This window comes from Oculina patagonica, chromosome 4 (genome assembly GCF_052425735.1).
Source record: "Oculina patagonica isolate OP01 chromosome 4, crgOcupat, whole genome shotgun sequence".
Taxonomy (NCBI): Eukaryota; Metazoa; Cnidaria; class Anthozoa; order Scleractinia; family Oculinidae; genus Oculina; species Oculina patagonica.
Genome location: NC_135761.1, coordinates 2,694,482 through 2,720,290, shown reverse-complemented (window position 1 = coordinate 2,720,290; position 25,809 = coordinate 2,694,482). Strand labels below are relative to the sequence as shown.

Sequence of the window (25,809 nt, the reverse complement as noted above, 5' to 3'; positions counted from 1 at the left end):
AATGTTCTTGTTTACCAAAATTTCAGCCTCCAACGTGCGCTATAACCCTACGAAATCTTTCCCAAAACGCGACAACTGAACGCCGCCATCTTGGAGCTGGTAATGTATGCGTGACGTCAAAGAGCTCAACCTGAAGTTTGGCGGGAATTTTGGTAATGACGGGGATGATCGAAGGATTTTTTTGGGTTTGAAATTTTCGATTCCGGGATTTTCTGGGTTGAAAAATCTGGCAAGTATTTTCTTGGGTGACTTGATTTAAATAGGGGACTTTTTGGGTATCAAAAACGAACTAAAGTGCCTTGGCGTATTTATGGCATGATGAATAAACAAACACGTTCAATTTTTTATGGTTTTTCTTGTGTTATAAATTAATAAATTGCCTCCTGGTAATTTAGGGGTAATTTGACAAGGGATTTTTTTTGGGGGCTATTTTTGGTCCAGGGATTTTTTGGGTAATGTCGGAAGAGCCGGGGTACCCCCCCCCCCCCTTAGGACTTTTTGTTACATGATTTCCATAAATAATGAAAAAAAAAAAACAGCCAATAATTCGAAAGATCAGGACGTTTAAACTAAATATCCTGGTTAACGCTGTGCCAACATCCCTTTGTGACCCTTAGGATCGTAAACTGACTTATGTATAAAAGGTTTAATACAGCGCTCATTGTTTCACTATACTCAAACAACCAAAGGTTGAAACAACATATGGTAAACCATTATTTGCGTGAAGCAGAATTTTGGCCAAAATGATATTTTCATCAGATGGCTGGACCTACGCCATCACCAGTAACCCCTTCCGAGACACGACGCCGAGCGGTACTCCGCCTGAGGTCCAGATCATATGTCCTTTTGTCAGAGCAGGTAACACAGCAAAAAAAGACCTTGCCCTGTTAACTTGCCCTTGCATCGATTGAGATATCCAGAACGACACCTCTGAACTAGGCCTTATTCTGTAACAAAAATACAGAAAAAATAGGGATCTTCACTTAGGGGTGGAGCCTTCCGTGGTTGGGTAAGTGGTGATTGGTCAAAGACATTGCGAAAAAAAATAGATCATTTCGGTCAATACAATTTGAAAGGCGCCTATTTTCTTCCGGCTCTGATAAAAAAAACACACACACATACGTAACAGGAATTTTTAGCAAATTTTTATTACGAGTCAAACTGCAATCTCTTACACATTACGACCACCCTTAGTACCTCCTCGGGGATATCACATGAATGTGGCACAACCATGGGCTCCTGGCACAACTGTCTTACGGCATATAGTCCTACATATCTTCCACTTAAAATAGCTGCCGCATGTAGTCGAATAAGCGCCGTCCCCAAATAAGCGAAGCCTATATGAATAACGCCGCATTTGGGAAAAAATGTTAATAAGCGCCTCCTCCGAATAGAACAGTCCCGTTGTGGTGCTTATTCGAAGAATTCCCTTTGACCACAATGGAACTCTAAAACAGCATTGCAAGTTTCCTTCTATCAAATTAACAGACAATAATTCTCACTTAAAGTGAATATATTACACCATTATTCGATCATCAAGTTCCCTGTCCAGAATTATTGCAGTACGTAGTTTTGTTGTGAAGGCCGTCCATGAACTTTACCGTCACACCAAGCCCAATTTCTCTCTTTCCTTTTCCAGGTACCTGTGCAAGCAGTCTGTTTTTAGCGTTTGCTTTGTTTAATAAGTAGTGTCCTTAAATAAGCTACCTCCACCCCCTCCCCCCCCCCCTTCCCCCTTCTCAAATAAGCGCCGCATTTGAAACCTGAATAGGGTATATTTACTCTGAAACTAGACTTTACACTAATCACATGGAAACGTCGTCCACAGTCCAGTTGACAACCAGCCAACATCTCCAAGTACACAAATCGTTAGTGCGCTAGACTCTTGGTCGACCGGTCCGTATTCGAGCCCTGGCCGGGATCATTGCATTATGTTTTTGGGCAAGACATTTTTTTTCCCACATTGCTGTCTCCACCAAGGTGTGTGTGTATGTTGAGAGGAGGAAGGAGGGGATAATCCTGCGATGGACTAGCATCTTATTTTGTGGGAGTAAAATACTCCAACTATATATTGAAACTGGAAGAAGCTCCGGCCTGACGGGCCATGAAGAAAAAAGGAAGTGCCTTTCAAATCTCTTACGACCAGCGCGTACGGGTACACGAAAAGTAGTTATACCGGAGGCCTCGAGCCCGAGGCGCCGTACATATCCCTACTCTTATATAACATTTTTGACAGAAAAAGTTACAAAGGGCAAAAACGAAATGGTCTGTTTTACTCTACCAATTGAAATATTCTAAATGTTTTTTTATTTGAAGCCGAACGACCCCTGTCGAAAGTGAAATTCAAGGGTAGAGATGCGTGTCCCTTCTGGAGCTATGTAAAAGGGGCAACCTCCTCGATTTTATTGAATGTTTATGCTCGTTTTTATTTCGTCAGGTAGCGAAAAGGAAGTTTTCTTTTGTCTTTAAAAGGGTATATAAAAGAGCAAGGATAGTAAGGATCTGGACCTTGGGTGGAGTGCCCTCAGTGAGGTGTAGCGGAGAGGGGGAGGGGTGATGGTGTGGGTTCTGCACTTGTGATAAAAATAATTTTTTTGGACAAGACGTTGCCGCTCAGAAATGATTTGCCATTAATTTAACCTTTGTTTGTTTGCATATCGTAAAACAACTGCTGTAGATGGTTCTACGGATAGTAAATAACGGTATTAAACCAAGCGCTGTATAGCCTAGAAAAACAGCCACCTCTCTGAGTCATCGCTCCCGCTGCTACGTGCGAAACGAGTAGTCCGTAATCACAAGAGCGATTAGGATACGAGGCGGCTGTATTCGCAGGCTAAGCGTTGTAGCCTTGCAATAAGTTTACGATCGTAAGTCTTCTTTGAGACTTAACGATTTTTGCGTGAATTGATGTTGGCACAGAGTTAAAAGGGAAGTATTTTGTTTGCTATTCGTCGAAACCGTGCTATAATCCCCCTACTTGCTGAAGTAGATGGAAAGAGTCGAAAAGAATTTCAACTTGAAATACTCCGCCGGAATTTTTCAAGTTCTCACCTAAGTTCTCACAGCTCGGTTGGGTTATTTTTTAAAAGAACAATCATGATCGTTTTCGGAAACAAAAATGCGAGAACTTTAGTAAGAACTTGAAAAATTTCATTTTATTCATTTCGACCCTTTCCATCCACTTTCCCTTAAACACAGAACAATTAATTTAGACGTCCTGATCTTTCAAATTATAGTGTTTTTTTTTTCATTTATGGAAATCGTGAACAAAAAGTACCGAGTGACTAGTACGGAAGCGATTGCGTGACACGCAGGTTTCAAATTAGTCAACATGTCATCGGAGAACAACAGTTTGTCTCGTTTGTTTCCGACCATACGGGGAGGCTCCACCCCGAGGTCCAACCCCTTACCCTTTTATATACCATTTTGACAGAAAAAGCACCCCTTTCGTATACCTTTTTTTAGAAAAAAGGTACCCCTTTCATATACCTACACGACACGACATATACTTAAAACAGGACGTTTTCTTAGCATTTTTATGTAGCGCTTAATAAATTAAGACGATACAGGCCTAAGTTACGTCTGTTCGAAATATTTAATTTAAAGGCCTTTTCAAATACCGTATTCATTAAGCGTCCAACCTCGAATAAGCGCCCACCCTGTAGGTAGGAAAAGTTAATAAGTGCCCACCCCCACCCTCCTAAAATGAGGGCACAAGAGAAATTTTGATTATTGTTGAAGTTGAGATTAAAATTGACTAAGTACTACTGAGAGACTATCCTGAAGACTGAGAATTTTTATTTTTTTACTGAAAGTTTCAATGAACATTTAAAATTCAGCTTTGGAACACCTTCACGTTTAGTTATTATACATTGTTTTCTTGCAAAAAAACGTACTACTTGCTAACTGAAAATATGATGAAAATTTAACAAGCGCCCAGCCTCGAATAAGCGCCCATCTCGAATAAGCGCCCACGCTCAAGGTCGAAAAATTTAATAAGCGCCCAGGGCGCTTAATCGAATAAATACAATGAGATACCGTATAGGCCATTATAGGGAGTACCCCCCCCCCCGGAAATTGAACTGACCGGCATTTCGGTCGAGAAATCAATTTTAATTTTAAAAGGGTTAATACAAGAAGGGTACATTTATTCGACGGCTGTTTAACAAGAGATGAGAATATCACTGGCAGACCTGAGAGTGGTCGAATGTTGAATGTCAACACGGAGATGTACTGAAGTTCTCGACTCGACGGCACGCTTGAAGGCCTTGACGACTAACAATCAAAGATGGCGACAGGATTCGAAATTCGCTTTACACTCGATATTTGGCAGATATGGCGTTCAGGATGATCTTAACAGGGAGCTTCTGCTGCAGATTACATCTAACTACCAGTAGAAAACGGAGGAAAGACTCAGAAGAAGACGTTATGGACTGTCTGGTCGGAAGAATGTGGGTATTGTTTACGTTTCAGTCCCTTTACGTCGACGTCGACGTCCCCGTTGTCGTATCGTAAGGTCCCTAATCCCTTCATCAGACGGGTGCTTTTTGACGAGTAGTCAAAAGTCGGGTTTTGACGGCGAATAAGAATCTTTTAAATAGTATCTGAAGATTTTTCAAAACCAAACAAATCTGTTCTTCGTCACCTTGGCACAATTACGAAAAATGAAAAAATGATTTTGATATCTACAGTTTTAGAAAATTGACAGTGATCTAATCTCTTTCCTTATTTGAGACCTTTGTTTAGGAATTGAGCTATTGGCAACCCATTGGCTGTTCTCATTCTTTTGTTACGATTTGTATTGTTCTATTTTAGCAGAATTACCAATCCTTGTGAAAGATTCATCAAAGTATGTTTTTCACTATAGGTGTCCTGAAACTAACAATAAAAACTACAGGTGACAGGGTATGGCTCACTGACTTCAGCAAATGAAGAAAACTGAAACCAGAACGGTACGCACTTGGAAAACTTGCATGCACTCTGAAAAACCTGAAAAAAAGGAAAAACTCTGCAAAGTATTTTGACTAAATTTATTTTTTCTCCTCACCTATAAGTGATTTTTCCCTTCGTTTTGTTATGATTTGTATTGTTCTATCTTGGTAAAATATTTATTACAGTATTTCAAGCGAGTTACACAAAGGTGTCAAGATTTCAACAATGGGAATTCACAGGTACCAAGATATGGTCTACTGAATTCAGTAAATGTAGAAAATTGCTCAAGAAAGGTTTGTACGTACCTTGAAAAGTTCTTGACTTTGAATTAGAGAACCAACATTGAAACCCTCGACAGTCCGTAAAAAAAGAATAAAGGTCTTGATGAAGGAAGAGAAGAAGAGAAGGGAAGAGAAAAAGGAGAGATTCTGATTGAAAAGATTCTCAGATGGCAAATAAAAACAGGCTTCTTGAAATTTCCGTTTGAAGTATAGCCGTGATGTCTGGTTGAAAGGAGACAGATTGAAAGCTGGTTTAAGCGATGCAAGCGCTTGTTTTGTATAGCTACGTGGCAGCTATGCAAGTGTCTGTAAATTTGGCGATTTTTATTTGAAAAACATCTCGTCTGTTATTCAGACTTTAAATATTCCACTGACATGTGTCACAAAATAACCTGATGAGACAGTCGCTGTCATCTATAAGCACAAGTTTGCCAGACTAAACACTTAGCTTATGACCTGTTTTGAGAGGATTGAAAGGACTCCTTAGTTTACATGTAGTGTAGAGTTGGCTATTAGATGCAGTTGAAGTGTTTGGCAACATTCGTACAAGCGCCTGAAAATTGAACTTTTTTTAGCCGGAAGTATCTCGCTCAACACTCAACGCATTCTGTCACTGATATATCGCTATCAATTTATGGTGTCAATAATATTGCCCAACTTGTTTATTCGAAGAACGGCGAAATAAGAAAACATCTCCCATTTTTTTTAACCGTAGAGTTAGCTTTTGAAGTAGGTGTGGCAATTGGTGTGGAGATACCAACAATAAAAATACACAGATGGTAAGGTACGGTTTATTGACTTTCATGAATGTAGGAAACTGGTCCACAGAACGGGTTTTATTTTGAGAAAGTTTTATTCTGGCGAAATAATCTTAGAATTTCCGAGAATTGACAGGAAGAACTTTAGCAGATGTGTAATATTTTTCTACCCGGGATGCAGAATGAGCACGTACACAAAAGAAGTATTTCACCTTTTGAATGGCCGAGGATATCACTACTTTGACAAGTGGTACATTTTGGTAATCATTATGTTCAACAAAAACAAATCAATGCAATCGAAATTTTAAAACATGGGAACGCGTTGATATGGTAGGCCTTTTTTAGAAAACTTTACTCAAAGAATATAGAATGTAATATTTTTCGCAGGGAAAATAACTTAGATTTTGATTTTATTTATTTGAATGTAATTTTATAATTAGCTAACACTTCCAATCGTTCTTTGCTTTCTTCTTTCTTGTCAGCACCTAAATCTAGCCAGGACTCCAAAGGTAATAGAACATAATATAAAAAGAATGACAACTTTAAGTGACTGAACGTTACTTAAAACGATGTGAAAGTACCATTTATAGGAGAGAAGAAAAAATATATTAAGTCAAAAAACTTTGCAAAGTTGTTTCCTTTAGCCGGAAGTATCTCGCTCAACTTTCAACGCATTCTGTCACTGAGTATATCGCTATCAATTTATGGTGTCAATAATATTGCCAAACTTATTTATTCGAAGAACGGCGAAATAAGCAAACATCACCCATTTTTTTAACCGTAGAGTTAGCTTTTGAAGTAGGTGTGGCAATAGGTGTTGAGATACCAACAATAAAAATACACAGGTGTTAAGTTACGGTTTTTTGACTTTCATGAATGCTTTCTTCTTTTTTGTCAGCACCTAAATCTAGTCAGGACTCCAAAGGTAATAGAACATAATATAAAAAGAATGACAACTTTAAGTGATGAACGTTACTTAAAACCATGTGAAAATACCATTTATAGGAGAGGAGAAAAAATAAATTAAGTAAAAAAACTTTGCAAAGTTTTTTTCCTTTTTCTTTTCCTGTTTTCCAGAGTGCATGCAGGTTGTCCAAGTGCGTACCGTTCTGGTTTCAGTTTTCTTTATTTGCTGAAGTCAGTGATCTATACCCTGTCACCTGTAGGTTTTTATTGTTAGTTTCAGGACACCTATAGTGAAAAACACTTGAAAATACTTTAATAAATCTTTTACAAGGATTGGTAATTCTACTAAAATAGAACAATACAAATCACAACAAAAGAATGTTAAAGAGCCAATGGGTCGCCAATGGCTCAATACCTAAACAAAGGTCTCCAATAAGGAAAGAGATTAGGTCACTCTCAATTTTCTGAAACTATAGATATCAAACCTTTTTTTCGTTTTTCGTAATTGTGCCAAGGTGACGAAGGACAGTTTTGTTTGGTTTTGAAAAATCTTCAGATACTATTTAAAAGATTGTTATTCGCCGTCAAAGCCCGACTTTTGACTACTGAATAACACTGACAGTCATTCTCCAAGTTTTGCGTTTTTGGTGATAAGGCAAGTTTCGCTACAAGGAGGACGTGTTTTTCAGCCCTATGTAACTTGGTTCCAAGTAAGTGTTTACGCGAGGATTGTGGTTTAAGTTTGTGTTTTGGTTTGAAATTTTTTCAAACCAAAACCAATTATTTTTGCTATCAATTTATCGTGTTAATAATTTTGCCAAACTTGTTTATTCGAAGGACGGCGAAGTAAACAAACATCACCCATTTTTTTTTAACAGTAGAGTTAGCTTTTGAAGTGTTTCTCACGATAGGTGTGGAGATGCCAACAATAAGAATACACAGGTGGCAAGTTACGGTTTCTTGACTTTCATGAACGTAGTAAACTGGTGCAGAGAACGGGTTATCAGTAATTTGAGAGAGTTTTGTTCTGGCAAAATAATCTTAAAATTTCCCAGAATTGACAGGAAGAACTTCAGCAGATGTGTAATATTTTTTCACCCGGAATGCAGAGTGAACACACACACAAAAGAAGTATTTGACTTTTTGAATCGGCCGAGGATATCACTACTTTGACAAGTTGGTACATTTTGGTAATCATCGATAACAAAAACAAATCAATGCAATCGAAATTTCAAAACAGGGGCGCGTTGATATTGTAGGCCTTTTTTTCAGGAAACTTTACTCAAGGAACATAGAATGTATTTTTTTGCGCAGGGAAAATAACTTAGATCTCGATTTTATTTGTTTAGATGTTATTTTGGCTAACATTTTTAATCGTTCTTTGCTTTCTTCTTTCTTGTCAGCACCTAAATCTAGTCAGAACTCCAAAGGTAATAGAACATTATATAAAAAGAATGACAACTTTAAGTGACTGAACGTTACTTTAGATAATCAAGGTTATCGCACAAATTTCTTTTTATTTTCACATAACAAAAAAATTCAAAGTCATTTATCATACTCTCGAAAATCTCAGAACGCCAAAGAATTTGAGCGGGTTTTTTTCTACATTTTTCGGCTTAGAGTAAAGGGTTTCTTATCGTACTTTGAAGTATTTCTCACTAAAGAAGGAGTGAAAACTGATAAAATTATTAAAGGTAGCAAGACGTGGATTACTGACTTCTTTTAATTTGAGATGAGATGAAACATTCTACCCTATGTATCTACCAACAATCAGGAAACGTTCCTTCATCAAGAATAAGATTAAATTATATTTGTCAGTGAGGTAATCAATAGGTGACCCGCCACAAAACTCCCCCACAAAACAACTAGAACAAGAACCCTTAAAAGCTTTAAACCTGGCAAAAGAAAATATATAATAATAATGGTAATAACAATCATAATATATTTTTATTTTTCTTAAAACTGGGTTCCCTAAGGCCACTTTTTTAATAAAAATAAATAAAAAAGTAAATTATAATTATCTTCAAAAATTTCCCAGAATCCTTTGAGGCAATATTTTTAAAAAAAAGCTTTATAACTTTGGCAGTTTTATACCGGGAAAAATGTCAGATCACCCCAAGATAACATTTGCCATATGAACATTGGTTTTTGATATTTTTATGATCTCATCCGAATTCATTAATGCCACGTTTTAACGAATCTTTAAATCATCATCCGTTCCTGTAGAAAGCTGTTATGATGGTAAACCAGTGAGTTATTTTAAACAATAGAGTTCATGTGGTTCCATTGAAGCATTCATACGCGGTACACAATGACCTGATGATAAAACAAATATCTTTTTTATGTGGGTTGAGTTTGTTGTTGGTTCTCGTCCTTGCTCCGAGGGTTTTTCTCCCGGTTCTCCGGTTTTCCTCCCTCCACAATAACCAACACTTTCAAATTCAAATTCGATCTGGAATCAGTGGGATCAAGAAGAGCCACTTAGTGGAAGATCCCACTGTAAACTCCCATTATTGTTATTTATCGATCATGTTTTGTGATTCGAAGAGTGACGACTAACTTGGCCTCTAGTGGTGATTCCTTCCCCACCTAAAATTAACTGCACGGACTAAAATTTATAGCCTGCATCGCAGCCCCAATATCCGAACTTTACCGGCAGTTTAGCTCGTTCTCCGACACTGGCCGTTAGACTTTCATTATGATGAAATGTAGATCAATTTAGACTCTCTCCCATATAATGGGTCTTCGCATTTAAAAACAATTACGCGTTTATGAAACCGGGAAGGGGGGGGGGGGGTGGGGTACTCAAAAAAGTTTTATACGGGGAGGCTCCGCCCCAAGTTCTAACCCCTTACCCTTTTATATACCATTTTTGACAGAAATTGTACCCCTTTCGTATACCTTTAACTGAAAAAAGGTACCCCTTTCATATACCTAAGAGACATGGCGTGGACTTAAAATATGACGTTTTCTTGTCATTCTTATGTAGCGCTTAATAAATTAAAATAATACAGCCATAAATTGCGTCTGTTCGAAATATTTTAATTAAAGGCCCTTTTAAATAGCTAAATGACAGATTTCCATACCCTTTCATATACTTAAAATCGTGAAATCCCTACCCTTTTATATACCTGAAGCCTAAAAAAGGTACCCCTTTCGGGCGGAGCCTCCCCGTATAGGCCATTATAGGAAGTACCTCCCCCCCAGGTTATGAAACCATATAAATCTAAAAAAAGGTGCTTAAAAAACGCATTTTACGACCTGTGAGAATCTCAATCATGCCTTTTTACAATTTAAGTTCTGCACCTAATCAAATATAGACGCTGTTAAAAAGAAATTTTTTTAGTCTCGATTAAAAAGAGTCAACTGTGGAACAGTGTTTGACTACAAGGAGCAAGTCAATAAGTAAATATGTGAGACCAATAGTTTCTCAGCTAAGGTAGATAAGTAAACACAATATTTAAAGTTAATGCAAATCAAATACCTTTACACTAGATGCACTGTTTGTTGTACGGAGAATGCTTTTGCTAGTAATTCTTCTCAGTTCAAGGCAAGATTCAAGAGCTAAAGAAATGATTGCTTAACTATTCAGATACGTGTTCAGTCACATATTTAATTACGTCGAGGAGATTGTTCAACAATAATCACTGAACCTGAGGCGAATAACTGTTTTAGTATAATTCTCAAAGGTGAATATCAAGAACTGCAAAATAACAATAGAAAACACGAAAACAACAAACACAAGTGCTCGCTTGCATACGTGTAAACCAGTTTATTCATCGATTGAAATCGTAATTTACACTCAAGTTTTTGCAATAAAACGGAACAAAACAAGTACCACGAAAAAGATAGATATCTGGTACCTTTGTTTAACCGTTGGTGACTTCTGAGCAATTGTGGGAATCCACTCGAAATTACTAGCTCCGGTGAGAAGAGACCTAAATAATGTTTTGCCAGTCGATCTGACTAAGTACATGGCGGCTAGGCATAAATAGATTGTGCTCGGCAACTTTTGAGCAACTTTTAGCGTTTTGAGCAACTTTTTGTAGTACCAGCAACCTAGGGCAACTTTTGCCTTCCTTGGCAACTTTTGAGCAACAAATTGATATAAAATTGATCCAAACCATAAATGGTCGTTTCATTTCGAAGGATTTTATTAAAACTGGTTTTATCAAAACTGATTATATTTTAAACTAAGGATAAACAAAAAATGACAATAAAATAACACTTGCTTTAAGCCCACGAAATCTGGACATCGGTTATCTATCTAACGGGCGCTTTAATCCAGCGCTTATTAGCTGTTACATAGAGCCTGCCGCCGGCCATCTTGGTACTTGCTTTAGTGTGAGTCACTTATGGCATCGCAATCAGATGAAATTTCAGACGAGGAAATTGTAAATTATTCCGACATTTACGTTTTAAGTATTTATCTAAAACATAACGACTCTAGAGAGCAAGCAACTTTTCTAAATTTTGGTGGCAACTTTTTGATATTTGAGCAACTTTAGAGCAACTTTTGGGTATATTGTGAAGCAACTTTTCATGAATTTACTAGCACAATCTATTCATGCCTAATGGCGGCGCGTTTCATCTATAAAACCACCATGTTAACGATCAATTCTAATGCCTTGAAAACCATCTCTTGAAAATAGTTTTGGTCCAAAAGCCTTGGTAGTTAATTTGCAAAATTCCCAATGTTTTAAATAGATCAGAATTGAATTCACCTCTGGTAATTATGCTAATTTGTGATATATGTTTTGAACAAGTCAAATAAAGCTGGTTATAGAGCAGGTTGCGTGCAAAAAAGTTTGTTTTCTTGTCAGATCAGTAAAAAAGAGGAAAAATGTTTCTGAATCAATTCACATGAACTGTTTTTTTTTTTAAATATATCATTGATTCACCCTCAACTGTTTCTAAAAGAAAAAATGTCATTTCACGAATATCAACCAATCTCAGATATTAAATATTTGTAGGACGCCATTTCAATTCAAAACTATGTGTATAACATTCATTTTCTTTAGGAAGGGTACTGGGGCTTTTTGTCGTTCGTTTTAAATACAAGGTTTGCAATAATAAGCAAATCGAAGCGGATGATAACTGATTTTGATGCTGTTTCTTTAATCAAACTGTATGAACATTGGTTTCTTTGATATTTTATGATCTCATCCGAATTCACTAATCCCACGTTTCAACGAATCTTAAAATCATCATCTGTTCCTAGCTGTAGAAAGCTGTTATGATGGTAAACCAGTGAGTTATTTTAAACAATAGAGTTCATGTGGTTTCATTGATGCATTCATACTCTGTTTACAATGACCTGAGGATAAAACAAATATCTTTTTACACGCAAACTGCTACGATTGGCTTTTATTTGATATGTTCAAAAGATATGCCACGAGACACGTGAATGTATGCATACCTGAATCATTAAGAAATCATTTCTTTAGCTTGTAAACTTCACCTTTGTTGCCTGAAACACACAGTTCTTAGATACTTCACTCGAAGCAGTCCTGCTGGACAACAAAAGGTACAAATTTCTATTCTCCTTGCATTACTCTTATCTGGTTTGAATCTTGTCTGATGAACATTGTGTTTACGTATTTATTGTAAAGTTCTCATAATAGACCATTACCTTATTTCCTGAGGCCTTATTATCGAAAGGAATTTTACGTTTAAATTTTCTATACAAGGATACCGTATGGTAAAACTCACTAAACTTAATTATATAAAGCTGAAAACTAATTCTAAAGTTTTAAAATAACATCTCAACATCTCAAGACATTATTGCATAAAAAGCTTTACAATTAGAGGGCTCGTAAACGGAAGAAGTTATATTTTTCTAAATGAACTAAATCTAAGGCAATTGGCTTATGTTCAGTGGATATTGTCCGAAGGGATTTTGGCTCTGAGATTTGGGCGCCTTTTTTCCGAGGGAATCTTTTTATCCAACTTTTACTAAACCTTCTCGGACTTAATCAAAAAAGAAATAAGTGTTTCGAATACGAAATTATGATGAAGGCACAATTTTCTGACAATTTTGTGATATATTTATTGTGAATTCTCCGCTGATTAAAATTAGTGATCTTAGAAAAAACCTATAAATAAAAATTAGATTTGTTTATTTCAATTTTATGGCATATTGCTACAGTAAACTCGAGTTCAAGTTACAAATACGCGTTAATGTTCAGTTAAAGTAAGAATAATCGTGTGAACAACCAACCAAAATACTACTTATCAGACTTTTGTCACGTTTTGAATGTTAGAATATACACAGTTTTGAGCCATTTTGGTAAACCTTTCTCTGTCACACATTAAGGGTATTTAATTTACAATTTTGTCTAAGTTAAACACAGTTTGAAATTAGAACATTTGAAAGCAGAACAGTTAAACCTTAACGAGCTGACCCATTTAGTAGCTATGGGTTTTTACTCTTTTGGTAAAGATATTTTACGGTGAATCGATCGAAATACGTTTTCCATCCACAAATGATCTTTTTGTAATGTCATTTTTTGAAAATGCATGGATTGGTGTTGATGTCCCTAAAATTAACTTCTCTACCGTTTGGAATGCTAAGGACTTATAAATTTTTTTTAAAAGAAGATTTTTAAAGGAATAAACATGTTGACAAAAAGGGCAGGTGTTTTTTTTCTAACAAGCATTGAAGTTCATGCACTGCTTGTCATTTTCGGAGAAATTATGTACCGTGTTACTTGCCACCTGCAAGTTAACAAATAAGCTTTTTGTACTCTTTCCAATAATGTGCCACGGATATCATTATTTATCACAGCATGAAAACATAACTTTACTGTGATATAAAGCTCAAGTAAAGCTGGCGTAAATTTGATATTTAATCAGCTTTACGCTTATTTTACATTTTTTTAAAGCTGACCTTTATACCAGCTTTACACTCAAGTGTAAAGACATGTAATGAGACTTCTTTACACCAACTTTAAATCACATTTACACACGGTAGCGTAAAGGTCGGTTTAACCACCTTTAATAACATTTAATTGATGGTGTAAAGTTGGATAACGAACTTTAAGTCACGTTTAACCACCTTTAATTTCACGTAAATCTCCATTTTATGCCCTAGAAAAGTCACTTCTCAAAGGCAATATCAAAGCTTTCAAGTATAAGTGTAATTGTTATTACTCCTGGATCTGCTTTAAGGATGAAAAGTGTTTATTGTGACACAAATTCACCAAATTTTTTATAGGGTTATTATTATTATTATAATCCAACGTTTCCAATAATGTGTAAATCAAAACGTAAATAAATATATTTCATTGCGGGGATTTTTTGTGGATGGCTTTTTCGCCCATATTTTGATTAATGGATTGTTATTTCTAATATTTCTGAATCTCTTTACCCTCAAAATTCAAGCTCAAAGTTATTCTGATTAAGAAAGAAAATTCACATTAAATAAAAGTCCTTCGTTTAACTCGATTTTTCCAGATATTGTAAAATACGTTTAATACGAAATCAACCTTTGTGCGTTGTTTCAGTATAAAAACCAGCTTCAAGGTATTGTTTTTAACGTTCATATTGAAATAGAGAACCATCAATTATTCTCTTTGCAGGTACACAAGAAAATGAAGCCATCCTTAATAACATTTGGCGGTTTACTGCTTTTCACTGTCCTGTGTCCGTGGTATTCCTGTGGACGTCCAAACCATGAAGACCCTGAATTTTCAGGAGAAGAGCCACAATCTGACCCGGACCCAGATCCCAGATCACACTGCCAACGAAACAAAAATCCAAAAGGACTGGCATTCATTGGCGTAAGTTACAACTTGCTCAAGGGAAACCCTGAGGGTAAGACTGAACTAGGCGGAGTTGATCCGGGACTTGATACCGTCAGGAAAATTTTAAAGTTAACAAACGACGATGGTAAGGCAGTCCCAGACCAGATCTGCTATGAACCACGTCAAGTGTGTTCGATGTCGAAATCATCTAAGATCTTTGGTGGAACAAAACGGTATCAAGAAAAATTGAACGTCGATGTTACAGCGAAAGGTAAGAAAACAATTTTGGCATTATTTATATAATCTGTTTTTAACTACCTTATCATAGGAAACTAACGATACATATCATAAACGCGAATTCAAAAATTCGCGTTAATTTTATTGATGTAAACACTTTTCCTATAAACATTTAACCAGAACTTTTCCAAAATTCGCGTTAATTTTATTACGCGTAAATTTTGTTCGCGTTGTTAAAATGCTTCGTTATATTCCTATAATAAGGTGCTAGATTCGGAAGAAAGGCGCCTGGCTTGGCCATTGGATGGATGGATAATCTTTATTTGGATGGATGGATAGATGGATAATCTTTATTTCAAAAACAGGGTCAAATCATCAGTTTGACACCAGTTGTCAATCAAACACCAAAGCAAAAAAATAGCCGAGAAATAACCTGTACATTTTTTCACCTCGCTTCCACAATCAGTTTTATTGAGATAGAAGCGATGAAGGTTAATCTCTATAAAGGTTATTACTGTAGACAAGCTGTTTTAAATGATTACAATTTGTGCTATTTTATTCAACCAGGTGGCTACGAGGGATTGTTTGATTTTTCCTTCAGCTTGAGTTCAAGTAAGTAGGAACACGAACTGTTTTAACTAGCACTTTTGAACTGTGACAACTCAAATGTAGCCACTGAGCATAATATTTCTATGTGGCTGTTAATTAATTATGTAACATTGTACAAGGGAACAACTACTGATGGCTTCTGTTTAAACTCTACTTTTTAGTCTGTGGATTATAGGCTATGTTGTGCATGTGTAAAAGCTTTTGTGCAGTTCCTTTTTTGTGGTGCTGTTTATTATGCTGTACAAAGTAGTTCTAGTGAAGAATATTATTCTACATGACACGAGCGTGGGACAAAGAAAAAATCTGAGTCCCCGACGGGAATCGAACCCATGGCCTCCCAGAATACCGGTTGGGCGCTCTAACCAACTGAGCTACGTGAGACTCGCTGTGAGCTGAGCCATTTACTAGGTTGATATGTGACACGCGTCCTGCATACTGCTAGGATCAGCAATGTCGAAATCATCAAATTTGTAGTAAATAATAAAGATGGTAGATTTTAAGCTCGGTGATAAATAGTGAAGAATATTATTCTACATGACACGAGCGTGGGACAAAGAAAAAATCTGAGTCCCCGACGGGAATCGAACCCATGGCCTCCCAGAATACCGGTTGGGCGCTCTAACCAACTGAGCTACGTGAGACTCGCTGTGAGCTGGGCATACTCGCTGTATGCAGGACGCGTGTCACATATCAACCTAGTAAATGGCCCAGCTCACAGCGAGTCTCACGTAGCTCAGTTGGTTAGAGCGCCCAACCGGTATTCTGGGAGGCCATGGGTTCGATTCCCGTCGGGGACTCAGATTTTTTCTTTGTCCCACGCTCGTGTCATGTAGAATAATATTCTTCACTATTTATCACCGAGCTTAAAATCTACCATCTTTATTATTTACTACAAAGTAGTTCTACCTTAAAAAGTTGTCGAGATAACCTTTTATGTGCCACGTCTTGCTTTCTAGCATTTTATTAAACTTTTAACTTAAGCAGTCGCAAGTGGAAAGTAACTAATATAATTGTATTACCTACTTCTTCCTTCAGAATATGAGAAGGTGTCTAAAAGCACTAGCAAAGGAGAGACTGTGTACCGAGACTGTACTAAAATCTGCAACAAAGGTGCAGCAAGGTACAGACTCGGAGAAGTGCAAGCCAGAGGATGGACTCTGACGGATGGGTTTGCCTACTCAGTTTGTCGGTTACCTGTCAAATACAGAAGGGGCGATGAATACTTTCAGTTACTGGAAGATTGGGGAACAGTAAGCTGTGTTTATAGAACGCAAATTTAGTCCCTTTTTAACGTTGCAGTAAAACGTATTGACCAAAGAAAACTTATCTAAATTTCTTTAAATGACCATTTCCCTCTATGAGACACGCCTCCCGCCTTGCGGGCATTCCGTTATTACGGACAGGAGTTGACGTCCCGGTAAAAAAGAATAACTCCCGCTATTATGGACTTTCTCTATTACAGTAAGAGTCGACTGTAGCTTGTATTCAGCAAAACATGCGCGGGACTTGACAACGCTGAATACAACGACCATGATTCCCTGCAGGCGTGTCTCATAGAGGGAATTAACATTTATTTAGTTATTAAATTTGCTAAACAAAGCTTGTGAATTTTGCCAACAAAGCTGTCACTGAAAACCGGTTGCCATGAAAACGCCGAAGCTAGTGAACACGTAGATTTGCCGTAAACTGAATTTTTAAGTTGGAGCGAGTCTCAGGAGCCACCTCTTCCGGTTTAAGCTTGATCAATTTTAAATTAATTGACTGTGTTTCTTTGAATAAAATATCAGGTTTGGGTCACAGGTACAGAACTTAAAGTGGGATTCGGTTTCCTATGTGGTCTATAACCAATTACTTGACCACGATAACATCTTTACTTTCAGCACGTTGTTGTTGAAGTGACATTGGGAACAAAGACAATTACAAGATTCACAAGTACTCTCCAAGAGTTTATGAGTTTTGCCTCAGAAAATGTAAGTATAATCAAACTTGTAGACAAATTTATTTCATAAAGCCTGGAAAAGCACGAAAAATTTTTCATGGCTTCAGCTGCTCTGTTGAAATAGTAGTAAAGAGGGAATTTTATATTCAAAGATTATTTCGTGAGCACGCGCAGAAATGACTAATGAGAGGTGCGTGCCGGCGAATTTTTAGGTTGCCATTTTTACATCGCGGTAAAATACCCCGCTAACTTCGTCACAGTTTTATTTGCAGAGTTTATTTGCCATATGTCATGAAATATGGCCATTCTCCTAATATTCGACCATATAAACCTGTTGTTAAACAATAAATCAGAAATCTAGACAGGACCGTATGTACTGTCGTAAATTGTAATAACGTCGTGAATTGTAATATTTGTTGAAAATTGTAATAGCAGTTGTCGTGAATTGTAATAGCTGCCGTAAATTGTAATAACAGTTGTCGTGAATTGTAATAATGCACCTATCGTAAATTGTAATAACACATTGCCGTAATTTGTAATACTCCGAGCTGTCGTAAATTGTAATAACACATTGTCGTGTTTTGTAATAAGCGGTATTATCACACTCTATTCTTAACTTCAGATCTAGAGCAGTTTCTAATGGCAGCCTGGCAGGCCATTTTTGATCGTTTGGTAACGCTTTATGGTGAATTTGTTGGAACGAGAAAAACTACATTGAAAACATAATATTTCGCGCTCGTAACTAGTGCCAGTCCAAGAAGGACCCCCCCCCCCCCCCCCCCTAAACTCTGGCGACGTACATCGAAGAGAATTAGTGAGAGGCTCCGGCATTTTTGTTTTTCAAAAAATGTGCATTATTTTGATAAAAGAAAGAAAATACACAACGAAATTCAAGTTCACAGCTAGTCAAGTTTTTTCTAAATAAAAGGGTAAAAATGGTACCTTATTACTTAATTGCATTGCCCAGCCCCTCACTCTCAGGAGTGTTGGCACGGAATGTGAAAGGTTAACTTCGCTGTTTCTTAGTTTTTTCCTTTTTAACATTTATTTTTAGTTATCTGGCTTCAACCTTTCTCTGCCGATGATATTATTAAAAGGGATATTCACCGGACAATTCTTTCTGCCAAAATAAAATAAAAAAAGCCATCCAAACAAAATTATTTTATTGAACATCACTGTGAAAATAGGAGGAGTTTGGAATTACAATGGGTGGTCTGATACCACAACATCATTGCCGTGGAGCCTGAAAACAAAATCAATATGACGGCAATAAATATTGAGGAAGGCAAGGTCGATGTGGTTGTAAAAATCAAACGAAAACACGGAGAAAAGAAAGAAGAACCGCCATTACTACTATTGAGTGTTAAGAAATGCCGTTAATCTGTTGTGTTTGATTACGTCATTATCTTCCTCACAGCTCGTTTAACTTTTTTTAACGTGACAATTTAAGTCGGTCAGACAACACCGAACGGAGATAAAAGGTGGAGTGGCTCAACACTTTAAAGACAAGCTATATATCATGAAAATATGTTTAGATCGTTTTTCCCTCACAAAAATGAAGACAAATTACTTGTTAAAAACCGACTAGAGGAATAACAAATGTAACTTCACATTTCCTTACAACGTGCTTTGCTGCAAATTTGTCGCAGTTCTGGTGAGTAGTTAGCTAATAATGTTGAATAACTCTCATGACGATACAAAGCAGGAAAATAAATTTACACCACGAAATCTTTAACTGTTTTCCCTAGTTATAGAAAACGAAAACCAGATTTCTGTATGATTGCTAATTCTCATTTTAAAGGATTATTACAAAACATGACAATGTGTTATTACAATTTACGACAGCTCGGAGTATTACAAAATACGGCAATGTGTTGTTACAATTTGCGATAGGTGCGTTATTACAAATCACGACAATTGTTATTACAATTTACGACAGCTATTACAATTCACGACAACTGTTATTACAATTTACGACAGGTATTACAATTCACGACAACTGTTATTACAATTTACGACAGGTATTACAATTCACGACGTTTATTACAATTCACGACAGTACAGCCGTAACCAGAACTTTGGCATAGACGAGGCAATGTCTGGATTTGAGGTTCTAAGGGCATGCCATCCAGAAAATTTGAAAAACTAGAAGCTCGGAACCTCTTTTTCTTGAGAAAAATCCATCTTGTCGAACTGGGGATTACTTTCCCAACTGAGCGAATTTTGTTTTTAATTTTGGGTTAAAATAAAGACAAGGCAAGTGCCTTGTCTTGCCTCTTGTAGTTACGTCCCTGCTAGAAATGAAACAAGCCGAGGTTAAATATTTATAATTATTTTCTTGTTAATATTTTCTGAAGGACACTAATTAGAACTAAAATTTGGTCAAACGTTTCCTTATTCAGTGTAGTACATAATTAATATGTTTATTGATGCAAGGAAACCGATCTTGAAATTTATCCAATAAAAAAGCCGATCACAAAAATACCACTAGGTCGGTGGCAGTGTCTCTGTGTCTGCTGGGTACGCAGGAGTTACCGGAGAAGTCAGCGTCGATGTTAACAACTTTGAGGAATCAGAGGAAACGAGCAAGGAGTTTGGAGAAAAACAACTTTCTTATCAGATTGGCGGAGACAACTTTCCAGAGCCAATTCGGCTGGAGCTCTTGAGTATTGAAAAAACACTAGATGAGAAGTTTTGGGAAAATTTAGATGAACTTAAAAGCAGACCACGATCACCATGCAAAAGAATGAGCAAAGTAAAATTACCAAAGCTGAAAAAGAACATCATCAAAGCAATTAAAGATTACCCCAGGAGAAAGAACGTCCACAGGGCTAAAGGTATGAACAAATAACGAAGGAAAAGTGTCTTTGCTGGTTTCTAGGCGAAAGCAGAGGTTTGTTGCTGTGTTCTAGGAGTAAAGAGTGTCCATTCTGTAATGTATTATAGGTGAAAGCAGGTATTTTAGGTGAAAGCAGAGTGATTAGAATGTCTTTCTAGATTCTAGTGTTGTTCCTAAGTAGGCCTTAGTTGAAATCTTAAAGTTTTCCTGTGTTCTAGGCGAAAGTAGGGTGTCTTTTCTGAGTCAAAGTTGAAAGCAAGGGGATATTTCTTGGCCACGTTTTAGGCGAAAGCTAAATGTCTTTTCTAGGTACACCTTGAAAGAGAGCGGATTGTCTCTCCGGGTTAAGTCAATGACTAGAAATTTGTGTTCTTCATGGGTACTAGGCGAAAACAGGGTATATTTCTCGGCTATGACGTAAGCGAAGGCTGAGTTTCTTTTCTGGATGATATATATAGAGAATATTACACGGCGGCACGAAGATATGAATTTTATTTTCGAGTGGTAAAGCAATATTTTACGAATGAGCGCAGCGAATGAGTAAAATATTGCTTTTACCACGAGAAAATAAAATTCATTTCTTCAAGCCACCGTGTAATTTTCTTTTTATTATATAGACAAAAACAATGCATGAAGTAGAAGTTAAAACATTTTTATTAATCAAATGGTTAAACACGAGCGACGGCTAAATATAACAATTGAGCAAATTGCCAAACTGAAATGCAAAATTTCGCAAACGGAAGCTTTCAGAAGATGTATCACGTAAATGAAAAAACAGTCTGTTTATTAGCTTTCATCATGTCACTGACAATAAATACTTCGCCGTTTTGAAATCTGTTTCTGCTCAAACTCACCACTTTTCTGATTTCTGATCGCGAAGTCTTGCAGTTCGGCAGCTGGAATTTCTTGATTTTCCCTCCCGTCGTTTGACTCTCCACAAGCAAGAAGCTCTTTTAAATAATTTCAAGGCATGTGAAGTTTTCTTCTTCGTGTTAGCATTTTCATGCTCCTCAGTAAAAGATTTCATTTTGGCTTCAGTGAACTTCACGAATCGATCTCGATAGCTCGCCATTTCCAACCGGCGTTTGGCAGCTTTGCACAAACAACCGTACAAAGGCGGGAAATGACGTCATCGATATCCTCACTAGTGAGGATATGGAAAATACGCCACTACAGTCCCGGATGCAGTTTCGTATGAATTTTACGAGTGGTCTATTTTCCAGTAAAACACTCACGGCTATATAATAAATAGCTATATAGACAAAGGCAGGGCCGTTTAGATTCCTGGGCACACCATAAACGAAAACAGAGTGTCTTTTCTGTCAGTCTAGACGCAGATAGAAGCCAGGGCCAAAGTACGCTTAAGGTGAAGGTAGAGTGTTCCTTTCTAGGACTTAAGCGGCAGCAGAGAAAATTGTGGGAAAGAGAAATGTTTAGAAAACAGGCCAAACAAGACCATTTTAGTTTGTGTATGTAAATGCATTAGTACCGCTAGTTATTGTACATTAAATTTACATATTAATTTTTCTACAGATAACCCGATGAAGCTCCGTCTGGCTTGGCCTGTCGGGTATTTTTCGCTCTATACCGCTAAAACCAGTGGCGCCAACGTTTGCCCACAAGGGACTGGGTTCCAATGGAGTGAAGGCAGTGTGACAAATCAGAATCGAGGGTTCTGGCCTGAGCCCCCCGCAAAGTCATTGAGTATGATTGCATTTGAAGGTCATCGTGATAGGTCGGGAGTAAAATTTTCATTCTGCAGTAAGACGGGAAACCCCAGCAGTGAATACTTCAGTCCACAGTGGCCGCCTGGCAGATATTGTATTCTCAGAAAGAGCACTGATCCTGGGCAAGGAAAATGTCCCCCAAGTAAGTTTTTAAACCCAGGCTAATATAGCTTACAACTTGCCCTTTGGCAATAAAGCAATATTTTCTTTTTTTGCCTTAATAACATTTTATTTCAAAGTTCAAGCGTCAGCGACAAAACTTAGTCAGCTAAATTGACTTCTTTGATAATGGAAGAAGATGACGTTTCCAGCAAAAGCGTTCCCCCAGGTGCGTATTTATAATAATAATTTATAACAGTACAAAAACCCTGTAATGGACTAGCATCCCATCCGGGGGTAGTAAAAACACTTCTAGTCACTTCATATTACGGGAACCGGGATAAACTCCGACCTGATGGGCAACTAAGCTTAGCCTGTTCCAGGCGTTTGGTTAGTTGGGAAGCGGCGCGAGGAACGGCGAGCGAAAAAATGGCGGGGGGGACTAAGGTGAGGGGGCCCCACTCCCCTTATTTTTTTTGCACGCCGTTTTTCGCGCTTCCCAACTAACCGAACGCCTGGAACAGGCTAACTAAGCTTAAAGGCTAACTTTTCCTTTATCTTTATCTTTTTGCCATAATAATTCAAAAGGAATTTAATCAACAGAATTTGAAATCGCCTACGTGAAGTGGGATGACATAGGATGGTATCCGCCAGATAATGGCCCTAAACCTGCGGTTAAAAGTGGGGAAGTCCCTGATGGAGAATACCAGTCTGGTAACTATATGGTGATAACCTACTGCTGTCGAAGAGATGCGTTTCATACCAAACCGATGCATTTACCAATCGGTGAGAATCTAGCTCTTACTGAATGTGTCTTTCCTTATCTCTCAGTGTACGTAATCATATATCTTTCTCCTCTAGTCTTTCTCTAAATGGTGCGTTGTGGTTCATTGTACTCTCGTTTGTGTTTAGCAAAGTTTTTGTGTAGTGCAAGTACGCTTTATAATTGTAGTTTTAAGTGTTTGAGTATTGTATTTAGAAAAATAAAAAATCACAACAAATGTTATATTAAAAAAACGCAAGAAGTTGCAGGTCCGTTATGTGATATGTACGTCAATAATACTGAAAGACGTGGGTACGGGGAGAGGAAAAATGAAGCCGTGATTAACGGCTAAAACATACCACGATTTATGTTTCATAGACCTCAAACTTGAATTCCTAAATTTTCCTAGAACGAGAATCAGCCTGAAAGATTTAACTTCTTAATGGGTGCAAGTTTTCTGGTCGCGCGTAGGATTTTAGGAACAAAAGCCAAATCAAAACTCGCCTGTGTTAAAGCACATGAAAACTTTTAAATGTTAACTGACACCTCTACGCCACTTTTGTTCTAAGTTAGCTGCCCCATTCCCATCCAGCCCCCGATGAGACTGCAAGATTGATGCGCAAAAAAACGTTGCTTAGACATAGTGTAGCTGTTAGTATTAATATCATTTTGATATCTTATATTGCTTTGTGCTTAATTATCTCATTAAATTCACAGAAAATCCCTTTATACTCAGTAACGTCGCTGGAAATCCATGTCAGAAAGTCTGTGGTGCAAAGGAATCACCATTGGCTTTTCGAACAGTAGCTGATGCTATACCACCTCATCAAGATGCATCTTCAACTATCACTGGTGACATCAAGCCGGAGGGAACGACTTCAAGAGCCGAACTGGAGTTACGTTATTGCTATTACGAAAAAATGGATGACGGTTGGTATAATAGTGATAGTGTCAAGATTATCCAGGTTCATTCAATACATTCACTTTACAACAAACCGCCTTTGAACCTCAGGAATTTTGCCGGCCAAAGATCGTAAATTGTACAATTTGCATTAGAAACAAATCACTCGAAATCACTATTACATCGTAAATACCAACGATACCTAAGCTAAAAAAGCGATCTAAAGTGAAAAAAGAAGACAAGCAAATTTAATTAGTGTGAAAGGAATATTTTTAACCTCAGGCGGTGAACTTGTCCGTTTGTTTTAAGATGAAATGTCTTTCAAATCAATAAAAGATGACACAAAATCTTGTAAAATTGGGCCCAAATTTTCTCCGTCTGAATGCAAAGAAGATGAAGATGTGGTTTAAAAGTTTATTACCGGTTTAAAATTTTTAAACCGGTTTAATTTATATTTTTCATTGTCTCATATCCATATAACAAAAGGAAACTGGTTTGAAAACTTTGAAAGCAAAAATAAATTTATACCAAAACACAAAGGCATTCTCAAAGCGCTTGAAAAGTGTTGGTTAGGACGCGATGACAAAGATCTCAAAGACAGCTAGCCAACCTCGGATCCAGACTCTGACGTGAAATCCAAGGAAATCAATGGCGTTTTCATTCAGTATTTTTTTCTCCTTGATTGCACGACAAAGCAAAACTTACTAGAGATCGTCTAGTCAACTTTTCAGTGTCAGAAAGAAGTATTTTCCCTTGCATCACAGCATACAGACATAACCAAAACAAGAGTTTGTTCGAAACATTGAGCGGGGGTGGGGTGGGGTGGAGGCACCAAGACAGTAAGTTAAGCATTTCACCCGGCTATGCGGAGGTGATTTGTTCAATTCCGTTTGAGTCCGAGATCATCTTTTAGACAACTGCGAGGATCACATATTTAATCTAAATAATTCTTAAAATAGCAATAACGCGCTTTTTTCGTGCTTCAAAATACAATATTTTCTCGATTGAACGCCGGGTACCCAATAAACGCCGGGTCTCCAAGATGGAGTTGAAAATATGCCCCTCTGGTACTTATTTGAAGTATAATAAGCTGTAGGTTTATAAGCAAGATATTTGTTTGTCAACAATAATGCAAAAAACCCTGCTTTATGAACACCGGGTTCGAATAAACTGCAGGAGTAAAAAAAATTGTCGGGTCCACCAGGCCAGGTTTGAAAAAAACAAAAAAAAAAAACGGTCCGGGGCGTTTAATCGAGAAAATAAGGTAGAGTATATTTCATAAGTCTCAATTTTATTTCATTCTTTGTCGTTCTATAGCTGATTTCGTAACCTACGAGTTTGTTGACGAAGCTGTGATGGCACGTACCGCAGAGAGAAAATGCGTGGAGAAGAAAGGTCATCTGGTCAGCATCCACAGCCGACAGGAAAACGACATTGTCAAAAATAAGATGGGGAATAATGCTCGTGCGTGGATTGGCTTGAAGCGAAGGACCGTGCGGAACAGACCATGGGTTTGGTACGATGGCACTGAGGTGGATTTTGGAGACTGGGAACCAGATGTGACCGATGAGCAAAACTTCGTCTCTATGAGCTCAGATGGCTCATGGGAAGCTCAAGTCAACGAGGTCAAGCTTCCGTTTGTGTGCAAAATAATAAATGATTGTCCAGTAAGCTCATAAATGAAATGTGAAATGAATGAATAAACGACGCTTCAAAGCGTATTGTTGACTGTCATTTACTATAAAACTGTTTCTAAAAACAACCTAGATGGTCAGGGGTTTTCAGTTAAGCCGATAGAGAATGCTGGGGAGAAAACATAGTTTAGGACGTTTAACTAAGTGCATGCAGTTTTAGATCAAAGAACTCGGTCGGTTCCAAAATGTAGTAATAAATATCTCAATGGTTAGTTTGTTTTTTAAGAAGGAACGCGAGTAACGATAAGCGAAAAAAAAAAAAAAAAAGACGAAGGTTCGTTGTTTGGGGAAACCCTCGCCTCCTCCCCCCCCTTAAAAAGGTTTGCCTTTTTCCTCTCAGCGTTCTTCGTGGAAATCCCCAGCTAGCTACAGAATGCCT

At 37.5% G+C, this 25,809-nt stretch overlaps 1 protein-coding gene across 1 annotated transcript; it reads left to right on the top strand.

Annotated features, from left to right (window-relative positions):
- Positions 1 to 6,283: 6,283 nt before the first annotated feature.
- On the top strand, positions 6,284 to 25,457 carry LOC144651201 (uncharacterized). The gene is made up of 12 exons (XM_078511110.1): positions 6,284 to 6,301; positions 6,454 to 6,480; positions 8,281 to 8,307; positions 14,458 to 14,893; positions 15,427 to 15,471; positions 16,504 to 16,718; positions 17,349 to 17,438; positions 19,899 to 20,244; positions 21,780 to 22,115; positions 22,676 to 22,858; positions 23,553 to 23,765; positions 25,054 to 25,457. Exons 1-12 carry the CDS (start codon positions 6,299 to 6,301, stop codon positions 25,413 to 25,415), a joined length of 2,283 nt encoding a protein of 760 aa, XP_078367236.1. The 5' UTR covers positions 6,284 to 6,298; the 3' UTR covers positions 25,416 to 25,457.
- Positions 25,458 to 25,809: the final 352 nt, after the last annotated feature.